This window comes from Phocoena sinus, chromosome 6 (assembly GCF_008692025.1).
Source record: "Phocoena sinus isolate mPhoSin1 chromosome 6, mPhoSin1.pri, whole genome shotgun sequence".
NCBI classification, from domain to species: domain Eukaryota; kingdom Metazoa; phylum Chordata; class Mammalia; order Artiodactyla; family Phocoenidae; genus Phocoena; species Phocoena sinus.
In genome coordinates, this window is record NC_045768.1 from 24,002,183 (window position 1) to 24,017,268 (window position 15,086).

General features: G+C 46.0%; 1 protein-coding gene across 8 annotated transcripts in view; it reads left to right on the forward strand.

Annotated features, from left to right (window-relative positions):
* The window catches only part of PTPN3 (protein tyrosine phosphatase non-receptor type 3), a 110,712-nt gene that overhangs the window by 38,182 nt on the left and 57,444 nt on the right, over window positions 1–15,086 (forward strand). For 7 of the 8 annotated variants that reach the window (XM_032635747.1, XM_032635745.1, XM_032635744.1 and 4 more), the window contains 5 exons: window positions 2,612–2,719; window positions 2,804–2,846; window positions 4,528–4,606; window positions 9,191–9,235; window positions 12,308–12,360. In XM_032635747.1, the coding sequence (XP_032491638.1) occupies window positions 2,612–2,719; window positions 2,804–2,846; window positions 4,528–4,606; window positions 9,191–9,235; window positions 12,308–12,360 (328 nt within the window). Of the gene's footprint in view, window positions 1–2,611; window positions 2,720–2,803; window positions 2,847–4,527; window positions 4,607–9,190; window positions 9,236–12,307; window positions 12,361–15,086 lie in introns of those variants that run through there. The other variant, XM_032635750.1, reaches the window with a different exon arrangement.

Here is a 15,086-nt window from a genome sequence, read left to right on the forward strand (position 1 = left end):
TGTGAAAGAGGCCTCAAGGTGACTCCCAAGGTTTTTGGCCTGAGCAGTGGGCAAGATGGAGCTGCAATTTATAGAAATGGGAAAGCCTGCAAGACGAGCAGGTTTGGGGGCAGAAATAACTGGTCCTGTTTCGGACATGGTGAGTTTGAGATGCCTGTTACTCGTCTGCGTAGAAATGGCACTAGGTATACAAAAGAGGAGTTTAAGGGAAGGGTTTAGGCTGGGATACATATGTGGGTCTTACCAGGGTAGATGTGGTACTTCAGGATCACTTGAGAAGTGAATAGAGAGAAGATACGAACGAGGTTCGGTGTTCAACGGTTGGGGGGGTGAGGAGCAAGCAGGACTGTCCAGGGCGATAAGGGGAGGCCAAGAGGGAATGAGAATCCCAGGTAAGGATGTATTCTAAGGAGGAGGAGTGATGAGCCCTGTAGAGGAGAATGCGGGCGGCATCCGCCCAAAGTGATGATCACGTGCCTGGCGTTCAGTGGGCACCCAGCCATCTTTAGTTACGAATGCCGTTGTTATTGTCACTGCTGCCTGTGCGGCCCCCCAGGCTTCCAGCAGCCTGGTCAAGGCTGACTCACACTGAGCTTCAATTTGACGACCTGGTTGCAACTTCGAATCTCCGTCACTTTATATGTTTCTGCTCCTGGGGGTCATTTGCGCTGTCGCATTCAGGTCCTTCAGCCCAGGTCATCTTACGAGCAGGAGTGGCCATCCTCGGGGAAGCTGACCTGGACATCGGCTGTTCTTAGCTCCACCCAGAGAGCGAGGCTGTCACGGACAGTGACCTGACGTAGCCAAGATGACCTCTTGTGGGGCAGGCGCCGGGGGGGCCGGGAGGGCTGTTCTTATCAAAAATGTATCTTGTTTCAGTTCCTTTTGAGAACTCGGTGAGTTGTGCAGACACTGGAATGGATGAATTATGCGCTCCAGAGGGGAGAGTGGCAGTGTGCTGGTAACGTGCAGACTCTGGCATCAATCAGACACTCCTGAGTCAGGCAGTCAGACCATCCGTCGGCTGACAGCACAGGGCACGGAGCCTCTGAGGCCTCTCTGTTTGCTCATCAGCACAGGGGATGGTGTTGACAGCTATGTGACATGGCTGCGAAGATTGGAGATCATATATAAAAAGTGCAGAATACTGTGGCAGGCTCCTTGTAGATGCCCAATAGATTAAAGTTATTAATAATATATATTAAACATAATATAAAATCATGCAAATAATAATTTCAACAAGGGAGCAGATAGCTCTTTGCATCAAGAGTATCTCGTAATTTGGAGGGAGAATATCTCATGATTTAGAGTATGTGGACCAGGTCATCTTTTCCACACTGTCCTGATTCCCCTGGGATGGGAGGTGACCTGGGAAGTGGAGGAAGCAGCGGGAACCAGGGCCCTGGGGCAGGAAGGGGCATGTGTTCAGGATACAGGCGGTGCCTTGTGTTCCCACACTGTGGGCCAGATAAGTGAGACTGTCCCAGAGAAGTGGCTGCAGGAGGGAGTGACAGTTATCTAATTCTCCTCATCCTGGTCATGGTGACCTGTTTTCAGGTACATCATCTGCTATCAGGTGATCAAAAAAGCTGCCTTTACTGGTTCTATACATGGTCTCTTTCTGACTCACATTGCCCTTAAGTTAAATGGTTTGGTTCAAAGGATTCCCAAGAAGTCTGCCTGTTAAAGGAGAATTCACGATTCCCCACCCCTGTGCCTTTGTGCTGGGCCGTCCGCTTGATGCCTTTTCTTAGCTCCTGCGCCTGGAGGGAGGGCGTGGCACTCAGCCCTGTCAGCCTCCCAGAACCAGGTCAGGGACTGCTTTCCCTTGTCCCCAGGTTGAGTCACCCATTTGTGTTGTCCTGTGTGTGTTCACTGTGCCCCAAGTGTTCTTTGGCACTTGACACACCGGGTTATGGTCGCGGCTTGCACGGCTGGCCTCTCCAGGAGGGCAGGAAAGGGACATGTGTTATGGCTCTGTCCCCACGCCCAGCACTGTGCCCGGTCTGAAAACACTGAGTGGCTAAGGTGTCTGAGTCCTGCTCTGGACGTGAAGTGTGGTTGAAAGTCTCCACTGGCTTCTCACCTCGGATGCTGGGGAGTAGGGAAGCAGATAATCCTCCAGTGTCCCTTGCCAGATCACTTGGAGGGTATTTCCAATGGCATTTGCGTATTCTTAGCTGTCTTCCTTCATGCTGTTAGTAGAGTTTTCCTCCCTATGTATACTTGCATGGCGCTGAGGATTAACATTTTGCTGTGGATAATCCTTGGGTAGGTCACGGAGAGTTTACTGTCATTGGGATACCTGAGTTTTCCAATTTAGACATGATCATTTGGGAATCTCAGCTAAGAGGAAGGAAGAAATCTTAGAAAATTAAATTTATCTCATTCTCTTAAACCATATTTATCTTAGCCCTACTTTCCATATGTTCCGTGGGGCTTCTTAATTTGGAATTTATTAAATTCTTATTAATATTTCTTATTGTAGGGTACCTGTGTGCATGAAATCTCTCTGCGTGTTTTAACACCTTCTTGCCTGCAATAAAGACTTTTAAACACCAGTTCTTAATTTGTTTTAAAATTTTGCCCACTGGACATTTTTTTCCCCTAGAAACAAGATATTGGTCAAGTTCTCCTGGATATGGCTTACAACTACTTGGGCGTGACGGAAAAGGAGTATTTTGGTTTGCAGCACGGTGATGACTCAGTGGACCCTCCTGTGAGTACCCTCCCTTGAAGACGTGCTGGGCCCGCCCCCCACCGCTGCGTTTGGTTTTATATCTTATGTTTTCTTACCCAACAGAGATGGCTTGAAGCAAGCAAACCCATCAGGAAGCAGTTAAAAGGTGGGTGTGACCTTCCCATGTCGGTTGAACACTAGGTATTAGTTGAACACTAGGTATTAGTGTATCGTGGCCCATTTCTCTCCTCCAATCCTCAGCGTACCTGTAACATCTGGTACCTGGATTCCAGGTGGTCCAAGAGACGTGAGTAAGCTGACTTCTCCCTGTCTGACTTCTGAGTTAGCAGAGATGCTTCCAGATCAGCCCCCAAGGGTCCTCACCAAATATGGGCAAGAAAGGGAAAGGTGAAAGAAGACAGCTAAGAGCAAAGGAATTCCACATTTCATTTTATAGGGAAGAAAGGGGAAGAAGGATGGCCTTTTTCAGCCCAGTGTGAGAGCCAGGATGGAAAAGACACACACACACATACACACACACACACACACACATACACACACACACAGTCCTTTTCAACAGCACAGTTCCATTCACAGGAAACAAAGGCATGGGTAAATAGTGTCACAGACATAACACGTGAGTGTATCCCCGTGCTGTAGGTTAATTCCCAGTTAGGTGGGTTTTCGAACCACACCTCACTGCGCCCTTCACCTGGTTTTCCAACATTACGCTCTCTGTTCCCCTTTATGCACCTTATGCCCCAAACCTGGCCGACATGCAGAGCCTCACATGCACCCAGAGTTACAGAACCACCCACAGGTACCCAGGTACCTGTACACAGGTACGTTCATAGGTGCACACACACCATTAGAGTCTTTGATACAATCCAGAGATAAAGGCAGAGGGTACTACTGAGAAGGGAGGGTGGAGCCCATAATGAACTAATGTAGAAGAGACCAGTGAGGGAGGCAGGGTGGGAAAAGCTTGAGTTTCACAGAGCCAGAAAGTGCTGGAAAGGGCCCGTGAATATATACTGAGTGATGGAGGGGAGAGAAATTGATGTGAAGAAGAGCATGGGATCTTAGCAACACAATCTGATCTTCTCCTGTTGCCACATCCAGCAAAAGAAATGGGCTAATTTTATCCTTGCAAGCAAATGGACTCTTGGCGTTGTTGCAGAAAGCCGTATTTGAGTATATTAGCTGTGTAATATTTGCTACTGTATTAATCATTTTTAGAATTCACTTTGCATTAAAAGCATGAAATATTTTGCAGTATAAAAATGATTTTAAAATGCGGAATCAAAAGACTCAGTGCTATAAGTCTGGTGTTATCATTGGCTGTGTGACCCAAGGCAAGTCACATCTCCAAGCCTGGTGGCTAATCTGTTACACAGTGCAGTCGACAGCAGCCTAGCTTACTTATAGTCATGGCGGTATTTAAATTCAAGAGGGTTCGTGAAAACATTTGAAAAGTATGCAATCATTATATACGTGGGAGATAACTTCTTTGTGAGTTTTGTATAATCTATTGATTTAAGGATTTTTAAAGTTCCTAATACAGATAATGGAGTGCATTGTTTGAACATATCCCTAAGTTAAACATGTAATAGGAATTAGATTATTCCTCGTTTTATGATGATGTTGCAAAAATATTTTACTTCTTGTAGACTTGGAGATTTCTGAACACTTAACTAACTTATGCACTCCTTTTTTGAAATTAGTCCTTTTATTGATGGAAAAAGCTGTGGTCTAGTGAAAAGTGCGTCACTTATGGGAGAGTAGCCGCTTACATACACTGACTTTTTTAAAGGGAAAATTTAATTTGTTTTTGAAAAATGTTGTAGGAGGTATCCCCTGTACCCTGCATTTTCGAGTAAGATTTTTTATACCTGATCCCAACACACTGCAGCAAGAACAAACCAGGTAATAACATTTTTTTTTAAGTTTTCTATTTAGTATATAAAAATGAGTAACGACTGAAAATGTGCTCTTTAATTTATCACTGTGGCCAGATACTTCACTTGGGTATAACTGCACCAACAGTTACGATCCCAGTAAAACTTGGGGGGTACATGTATTGAAATTTTAATCGGCGAGTTCATTTTCATCTTGAGCCTCCTGATTTGGTGCCGTTCCCAGCACGCTCCCATCCACCACCTCCTACCTTCCCCTTCCGTCCAGCTGCCCCTGCATGTTGAGCACCTGTGTTCAGAGAACGCAGTTATTTTCTGCTCCTGCAACCAGGAAGTTTGTAAAACAGTCATCTACCTGTCAAACAGCGCAGTGTCTCTGAGGGGCTAGGATTGAGCTCTTTAGGAGAACGAGAGGTCTCTGAACTGAGAACTTTCTATCAGATCCCCTGTTGGTAGGAGCTGCAAAGGAGAGGAGGCCGGGTCAGTGTCTTTCCTCCGCCTCCGTGAATCTGTGGTTCAGGCAATCCGTGAAACAGATAAGGGCCAGAGGGCTGTGAGACTTGTTTACCCCTCCAGGCTTGGCGCAGGTCCTGGCCCTGGTGTTGAGCTGGCACGTGGGTTTTCTGGATGGGGACCCGTGTTTGGAGTGGAGGGGCAGGTACAGGAAAGTTGTTGCTGTTTGAACATGGACTCTGCAAGCTCCCCTGGGCCTCTCCTTCCCCTCCCCCCAGGGCAACAGCCAGCCCTTCTATTATTGAAACGTTTGTTTTTCTTAGGGAGGGAAACTCTTCCACCAGGAAAAAAAGCAATGAATGTTCAGGATTATTGAATCCTATCCTGTGCCCATTGTGGCCATGAGACCGTCACCAAGGAGGAGACGTTAACTTGGACATAAAGTGCTCTTTCGTTTTTTCCTTTTTTTAAAAAAAATGGTAATCACATGATCACATTTTAACTTTTAATGTGTTTAAAGGCCAAATATTAGTCTATTACTATTTTGTCTTCTTTGTATACCTCTTCCCTCTACAATAGAAGACGTTGGAGATTTGACTTGTGTTTACTATTAGGTTAAATTTTAAGCGGGTATAAGATGTCCTGCATGACTCATTGGGTAACCACAGGACATACACGTGATGCCTTGAGTTTTCCTCATAACAGCTTTTCATGCTGGTGGACTAAGGGGGAGTGTAGGACACTCAACTCAACAGGTCAACTCATAAGCCGGTGGATGCAGAGTGGTGACATGATCTATGAGAATATGTTTGAAATGACCCCACCAGGATTTTCCTACTGGAAATATTCAGGCTACTACTGAATATCAAATTCTCTTCAAGGGATGCTTTAAAAAATGTCATGATGGATTTTATGTGTGTGTGTGTGTGTGTGTGTGTGTGTGTGTGTGTTTAACCAGTGGTGTTCTTTTTGTAATCATAACCCCACAATAAAAAATATATTTTGCTTTGTAATGCATTACACAGATACATGTAAATTACTGAAGCAGACATTTCATGAAACGATAGTAACTGCAAAGCACTCTTAAGTTTTCTATTTTCTTCTTTTAAAATGTCACTTGAGGCTCATTAAATTGATTTTATTACCTACCGAAGGGTTCCCACCCCAAGTGTGACCTGCACTGCCTAAACCAGTGGTCGTCCCTCATTGCCCTGTGTCCTCCCTGAGATGCTGCAGCCCTAGGGTTGCGGCTGCCAGAGTACCTTAGTGAAGGGATCACTCACACCAGCCTAACCCGGGAGCCCTTCTCCAGGGCCCCTCTCGGTCGTTGGACGCTACTTCCATACCCCACAGGAAAGCTTCTTTCTGCTGAGCCTCCCTGTCATTTGAGGGACATCTGAGGAAAGGTAGGGAGGTCAGGATGGAGAGAAGGCTCGGAGAAATGAGGGCTGCTTTCAGATCTTTCAAGTGCTGTCATGGGAAAGGGGGAATTAGATGTGCTCCGTGGTAGCATTACGGCCAGCGGGTGGAGACTACAGAGAGGCGGATTTTGTCTGAAGACAAGTAATAGACTAAATTTTGTTCTTACCTAAGTTCCAGATAAAATCCGGTTTGTCCGTGTCCCTCCTAAAAGTCACTAGTTCCAGACTGACACTCAACCCCACTGCTCAACCTCCTACGGTAAGATGGGTGGTCCCCGCAGTGTGGAGTAGAGTGAGTGTAGCTGTCACCTCCCGGGATGTGGGGTAACAGATTTCTCTTAACACAGCAGGAGTCATGGCAGCAGCCACCCCTGTGGCTCCTACAGAGCTGGGGAGTAGCCAGGACCTTCAGATCTTCTTCTTAGGCTGGGCCAGGTTTCCACCATTAATTCAAAAAAATATTGTTTTGTTTTTACTTTAATGAAGAGTTTTGCCTATATTCCTGGCACTTAGTGTCTTTTTTTTTTTTTTTTTTTGCGGTATGGTTGATGTACAGTATTATACATCGTATCTTTTTTAAGCCCCAGCTCTGTAGCCTTTGCAAAAATAAGTTCCCCTTTAAAGAAAGTTCGCTCTCAAGGGTCAAAGGAGGAGTATAGAGGTGGTGTTTGCTCTTCGCTGTTTGTTTACTAAGGATCTAGGCAGGGAGGCGTTTATTGCTTTTCTCTGAAGTTGAGGTCGTGGATTGGGGTGCACTCCAGAAATGAGCGTTAACATTTCTGAAGTCAGGACACACAAGCATCTCTTTTAAATGACTTCCTTTATTCTAACTGCTAACCGTCTCCTTGATTATGAGCCTCCACAGTGGCTGTTTCTGATAAATTTAGACCGTTTTAAACAGACTTTCATATACGGACAGTCTCAGAATCAGGCTCTCTCAGGATTCCTAGGAGGTCTCCTAAGTTTGGGCATCATTCCACTATTCTGATCTCTTTGTGTATGATGTCCTGGGGTTGACTCAGAAACGTTGCTGAATATATGACAAAGTAGCATTTGATGAACAGGGGTCTCTAGGCTCCCGTTCTCCTTTACATCCCGAGGAAGACCTTCCACTTAGCTGCGCTTGTCAGTGAAAGTCCAGATTTACCACTGGATTATCTGTAATTCTGTTCCTTCTCTTCTTTCTCTCAGTAGCATTATAGGAGGAGAGAACACTTAATTCCAGTTGAATTTCAGCTTGGATAAATATAGGAACAAACTAGAAAGGACCAATTGTGTTCTCCTAGGTGGAAAAGGTAGAGATTCCAAATTGGAATAAGAGAGAATCAGCAAATGTATGTCACACCATCTCTCGATGCTCTGGCATTCAACACGGTAGGAGTAGTTGGTGATAATTACAGTCAAAGTAATATCAGAGTTAGGAGATGGATCCTAAGCTTTTTAGTCATTAGACGCATAAGAAATTTGTAGCATAATCAGATTGTTTTCATAGCATGCGTGTCCAGCTTGAAATAAGACATAACTGACCCCACATAACCCATACGGCATCCGTATCCTCATCAGTAAAAAATGGAGGTAGCGGTACCCACTGCAGAGTTCTTGCGAGGCTGAAATGAGGCGATAAGTTATGAAGTACCACACACAGCCCAGAACTGTGCAAATACAGGGTTGTAATACCATGTGACGCATTCACATCTCAAAACACTGGCGCCCTTAACCTTTAAACATAGAAATTAGAAGGAATATTGAGACTGGTTTGTTTAAATTGCCGAAATTCTCTCTCCTGGCCCTGAACACTTCTGCTGCATCTGTATTGGATTTCAAGAATTTTCCCTTTTGTCATCTTGGCCAGATGCTGGAATGTCTATCTCGTGTGAATCCAGGCTTTTAACAGAGAGTGGGAGCCAGAGGTCAAGTGTCACATGTATGCCGTGTCCCTAAATATAACGGTCTCCAGGGCCCTTCCCGGCCTGCACAGCACTGTTGATGCCTTGTGATTCCTGCTCCCTGGATGGAGGGTCCTGTGACTAGCCAAGAACTTACCAAGTTCTGCCCACAAATCAAGTCCCGGGTTTTGAAGCGACATTGCTGGGAACTCACAGACAAGTGCAGGATTCACCCGGGAGGCCTGGCAGCCTGTAGATGACTGATGTCTGTGCTTTTGCTCCGGCACCCACAGTTCCTGGGACACAGGAAAGAGCCCAGCTGGGTGTTTGCACCCCAGCCAAGGAGGTGTCTTCCTAGACGCTCCACCTCTCAGTAAGTTCACACTGAGGGAACATAGGTGTGCAGATGTTCAGAACAGCAGCCCCTCGGTGTGCGGGGGGCTGCCTGTGGGTCCTGGTGCCCTCAGCTACCCCGAGTTTGACTGGGAAGGTCCAGGCTGGGGGCGCTCATTGGCAGCAGCAGCAGCTGGTTGTTTGGGCTGCTCTCACCCCGTCCATCCTTGCTCAGCCATCCCAAGACAGCATGTGCGGGTGGGAGGCCGGCTGGAAATGCCCCCCGCCACTACCCATTGAGACTAAAGCAGCCTCACGAGCCATTATTACAGAAGGGGCGTAGCTTTGCAGTGTACTAAACGGCGCCTGATACTTGAGACAAAAATATGTCTTCGTGTGTTTTGTTTTTCACATGTGCAGGTCTTGTCCTTGACTCATCATTGTTTCTTTGCCTTATTTTAATTTGAGTGTTGTGAATTAATGCAAACAATTATTTCATAGGCATTTGTATTTCTTACAACTGAAGATGGATATTTGTGAAGGAAGGTAATGAGACTTTCGCATTCTTCTTTTCCTGTCAGTCGCCCCAGACTACTGAAATTCCTGGGTTTAATCGAATGAGCCTACATTTCTGGTAACAAATTAAATGTAAACAAAGAATGGATGTTGAAAGCAGCATCCTGCTTGGGACATCTGTTTCTAGCTTGGTCTGGATTTGGAGAAGCTGAGGATTGACAAACCTCATTTCATGCTGTTTCAATTTTATTACAGAAGGTACAGTTATCTTTCTGGTAAAGACCTGAGAAACTTTAAAGGGAGGGAAGGAGAGATCCCGAATGTAAAATGGGCCTCGTCCAGGAAAGCAGATCAAGCCCAATTTAGGTCCCCTCTGAGCCCCTTAGTACCCAGAGGTGACTCGTTTTCTCTCTGGGGAACTTGGCTGGAAGACAGGAGCATCTGTCCGTGCTTCAGCACTTCTTGTGCATGAGGACCATCTCCGTGGCTGCAAAGTATCTGAGAGGCTCAGGAAGGGAGGAGAAATTCCAAGTCAGTGGTCCCTGAGCCACCTTCTCCAAATCCAGAGTCTTTTCTTGACCCACAGGAGACAATGCAGCAGGTAAACGGGTGGGAACAGCCTCGTCTTACTCTCATGCCCCCCCACCCCCTCTTTCCTTCTACAGAGGAGGGTCTTCAGAAGCCTCCACTGTGCTTCCATGAGGGACCTGGCAGTCTGGTTGGGGAAATGAGACAGGAGCTCGTGAAGCAATTGGGACCAATATGGGCGGTGGAGACCACAGCCATCATAGGTTTCAGGAGAAGGAGATGCCGGCCTGAGCTTTGTGAAGAGTGTGGATTGCTGTGATGAGTTGGGGTTGGTGGAGAAGTGAGGAGTTAAATCTCACTGGGCAGAGAGGACATCGCCTCCCCCCTCAACAGTCCCAATTGGAGGCCACATGCTGGGGGCCTACAGCAGAACAGAGAGAGAGAGGGCTCTTCCTGTCAAACAGAGACCTGCGTCTTGGATCCACCAGGCAGAGGAGCACTGTTGAGGGTTTTAAGCAGGAGGGATTTGGCAGGAACAGAATCTATAAAACAGGCTGGAAGAGGATGAGGGGCTTTCCTGAGGCAGCCTTCTTATATTTCAGGGTAACTCTAGGTTGAAATTACCCACCCCTGTCCTGGGTCCAGGCTGCCTTCTGTGGTGATAGAACTAGTTGTGTCTTTCTTTTCTACACACTGACTTGTTTTCCCCACACGTATTTTGCAAATAGCACGTGTTACGAGATGGGCACTGACTGTGCTGGTCCAGTGAGGCTGGGCCCACTACCCCTACCTCGGGAGCTTCCAGTCTAGCTCTCCAAGTATTAGAAATTGGTCGTCTTCATTTTTCCTTATGCCCCTTGTTCTGTGTGAATCAGTAGAAACCTGTTGAGGGCCACGTCCTGGCTTAGATCCCTGACATCCTTGTCAGGCCTGCAGGTGACCCTCATCTCTCTGGGGGTGGTGGGCTGTCAGGGTGGCATCCAGCCCTTAGTAGCCGTGGATCTCTTGACAGATTCAGTGGATCTAGTTAGCGTTTCTCCCGAGTTTGAAAGGTCTTGTTCATCCCCTCCTCCCTGAAGAGATAGGTGATCTTGTCTGACAGATGGAGACCCTAAAGCCTGGAGAGTAAGGAAGAAATCTGTCAAAGAACATGGTGTTCTTTAGTTTTTTATTCACACCATTCTTTGGAAATGTTGTTCTTCCTGACTTACTCATAGGATTGTTTCTTCCATCTAGACTGAACCCCCTTAGCCACTCTCCTAAGCTTTTCCCTGAATCCCATTCACCTGCTCTTCCTGTAGCAAGGACACCGGCTTAGATTTCATTGAAGCCCATCTTGGTAGGAAAGTGAATGCTGATGTTTGCTCCTCCTTTGGGCTCTCTGGGTCTCCAGATGATCGAATATATAGCAAGCATCCCTAGACATATCTGCATTTAGAAGTTCTAGCAAGAACACATGGTTACTTGAAAGATGGGGCCCCTCAGATAGGGAAGGCTACCTTCATATTTATATGCAGCTTCAGGACCAGCACACAGCACAGCTGACCAGAAGGGAAACGCTGGTGAGCCAACCAGATTAGTCAGAGAGCTGGGGGTGACTCATATCTTGGGAACTTCATGGGCTGCCATGGAAACTGCATGTTTTCTCCACTTTCCACAAGGTTGCTGGGAAGAATGCTTTTAAAATCTGGGTCCCCCCCCCCCAACCCTGCAAGCTCTCACTCCTGCTTCTGTTCATGTGTTCCTCCACCTGACAGTGATTCCTGCCCCAGATCTGCTGGCTGAGCTCCTAGGCAGACCGTGAAATCTGTAGCTCAATGGAGAGAAGGGAGCAACCAGGATGATTTGGACTATGACAGAGATGGCGTCATTGGCTGAAACAGGGTGTTTGGGAGGGCAGTGAGCTTAAGAGGAAAGAAGGAGAACAAGTCCAACCTTGGGTTCATGGATTTCTAGTGGATGGCAGGAAAACTGAGGGGTAGCAGACCATTCCCTCTAGATGGGAAGTTTCAGGAAGGTGAATAGATTTAGGAATCTTAAGTTATTGTAACTAAGTAATTCAAAGCTCACAGGAGTTTTAAAATTCAGAATACTTTTCTGTTTTTCCCTTCTAAGAGGATGTCATCCTTCTAGAAAGCAGGTAATCAAGAATCAGAGTCAGCAGAACTCAGGAATTCAGTTAGCCCTATGAGAAGTCTCATGTCTTTACCAAAAAGAGACAAAGGCTGGCTGCCCATCGATCTAAGAGTACACTTTTCTCACTTTTTCTCTTAGTGATATGAGCCTGCCCTTTCTTGACCAGCCAAACCCTGGCCAACATTAAACCTTTAGCCTCATGGTATTTGTATTAATATATATTATTTTAAACATGGAAAAATTCTCTTTTAATTTCAAAGACTCTTTAGTGTGTTACTTCTATCTTTTTGAGATTGAGTATCCTAAAATTCTTTGTTATTATTCACGATTTTTTTAAATGGTTAATCCAAGAAAAAGACATGTATTACCGATAATCAATAAGTGTTTTGGGCTGTCGTGGGTTCTGGTGATTTTCCTAATATGTTTTTCTTCTGACAGGTTAACCTGCCCTCTTAACTCCGCGGTGGTTCTAGCGTCCTACGCAGTACAGTGTAAGTCACAAAGGAGCATTTCGCAGATGGACACCTTGTTCTGACTGGTATATTGAGAAACTCACTGGCCTATCCTGTTTGACCAAGTCCCTTCCCCAGGAATCCTGTTGGTATCTCTGGCTGTCCAGATATTTCCACTTTCAACCTGACTTAGGCTCTCCTCCAGCTCAGGGATGTTGGATTAGGGAAAGTGGGGTTTCCTCCTAGAGAAGCCCAGAAAACAGAAGATACCTATCGCACGTTACATTTTCCAGAGCCTCCGCTCACAACTGGATTTGACTCTATAACAAAATCCCGGTGGGGCAGATACTTCTACCAGTCACTTCTTACAGATGTGGAAACTAAGACCCGGACAGGTTCAGGAATTTGCTGGAGGTCACTCCTGCTACTTGCTTGGTGCTCCTCTGAAACACTGCTGGGATTCTAGAAGTTTATTTTTAGTTTCAGTAGAGCGACGGCTTATATATTGGCCTGGAGCAGCAGTGCCCAATAGAAATACGATGGGAGCTTCATGTGTAACTTTAAGCTTTCTGGTAGCCATGTTAAAGTAAAATGAAATACATTGTATTAATATATCTAAAATATTATTTTAGTATGTAAAAATTTTGATATTTTACATTTTTTTCATACTAAGTCTTTGAAAACCAGTCCAGATTTTACACTTCCAGCACATCTCAACTTGGACTAGCCACATTTCAAGTGCTCAATAGGTCTGTGTGGCTAGTGGCTGCCACGTGGGATGGAAAGTCCAGATGGAATTTTCCATCAAGGCCTGTTTATGCTGAAGTAAGAATCCACTTCTTCAGTCACCAAAATATTATTAGAATATGTTCCACGTGAGGCCCCATGGTAGATGCCGGATGTGTACAAGGACAGGGTGCATAGCCAGATGGAAGGTAAAATACCACTTTATAGTTAACTAGCTGTGTGAGGCCAGCGCAGTAACCAACTAGAACTCGTGCAGAGCTGCTCGAGACTTCCTGTGAGCCCCACGCCACCTGGGCTCGTTCCCCTCTTGGCCGACTGCATGGTGGGAAGTTAAGAGAGCTGGATGGACTGGTCTTGGCAGGCACTGGCTGAACTCCTCCCTCTGCTTTGGTCTCAGAAGAGGCAAAATAGCAAGAGAATGCTGACAGGGATTCCTGATGTGGCCTTAAGCCTGCCTGTTCCCCAGGAGCAAAGAACAGACGTGGGAGAGGTGAAGGGCAAGGTGGCTGCATGATACCAGGAAGCAGAAGAGAGACCTTTAGCAGTGGCCCTGCTCACTAGTAAGACAAGACCCAGAGTTCATCTCCCCATATAACCTACATCTCCTTCTCCCCAGTGGGAGACTCAGAAGAGATGGCACAGTGACGAGCTTGGGTGGATCTGAAAGTTCCCCTCTTCCTATAATACATCTGGAACAGACCCGGCCATGTCGCATCCATATAGGAAATGGCACGGTCACCAGTCAACTGTATTCTTAGTAATCACTAGACCCAGTGGACTCCATCTCTGCCAGGCTGATCAGCTGAGGAGAGTGAGTTTTCCTACATCTCAGAGCAAGTTTTGTGCTCACATCTAAAGCTTCAGGTTTGAAGGCCAGGAACACTAGAAAGGACATAGCTTTGGATGCAAACTCCATTTAAATCTGGCTCTCCATCTGCTTCTAACATGGTGTTACCTCTCTGAATCTCAGTTTTTTCACATGTAAGATGGAGGTGATGATGGCGATTATGACAACTTGGAATATGACCGCTTGGTTCAAGTATCACCTCCGAAGGTGATCAGTAGAAACTCTTTAGTGGACCATCGCTGTTAACTGAGTCAGTGAGAGCACAGGCTGAAGCCATAGTACCTGGGTCTTGTCTCTTCCACTATACCTACCTGACCTTGAACCTCTTCAGGCCTCAGCTTCATCGGTCAAGTGGAGGTGATAATAATATCTAATCATAGGTTTGAGTGAAGATGAAATATACTTAAAGCTCTTAGAATATGCCTGGCTCGTGGCAAGTGTTGTTTAACTCGTACTATATTTTGTGCCCAGAAGAAAGCTGTCTAAAGAACGGCCTGTTGTAAACAAACTATTTAGAGTACCAAATAAAATTCCTAAGCTTCAATAGTCAGGTTTCCCTCTGCAAAGGACTGATAGAATGGGGGCTAAAGGAAGTTATGAGCACCTAAAAAGTCCAGACTAGCTGCAGTAGAAACGTTAGCGTGACTGTCATGCTAATAATATCATAGGTTGTCAGGCGAGCAGTTTTAAGTAGAAGTTTCTTATTCCTCCACCCTCAAACATATACCTACACACACTTTTCCATACTTCTGTGCATATATTTCTACAAGATTAATTCTTGGATGTGAAATAGCTGGATCAAAGATTAAGCCTAGGGACTTCCCTGGCGGTCCAGTGGTTAAGACGCCGTGCTTCCGATGCAGGGGGTGGTGGTTTGATCCATGGTCAGGGAACTAAGAGCCCACATGCCCCAGGGCGTGGCCAAAAAGTAAAAAAAAAAAAGAAAAATAAGAGTGAGCCTAAATTTTATCTGATACGGTTTGCCACATTGTCCCAGAGGGACATCTGATATGAAGACAAGCCTACCAGTAGCCAGTGAAGCCAAAACAAAGCACATTTTCTTACCAGATAAAAAGTAAAGTGATCTGTGGGTAAAGAACCTGAAAGCACTCGATGGTGGCAGATTGCTGGTGACCTGTCAAGGGTCTATGAGGGTCAAAGAATGAAGGGT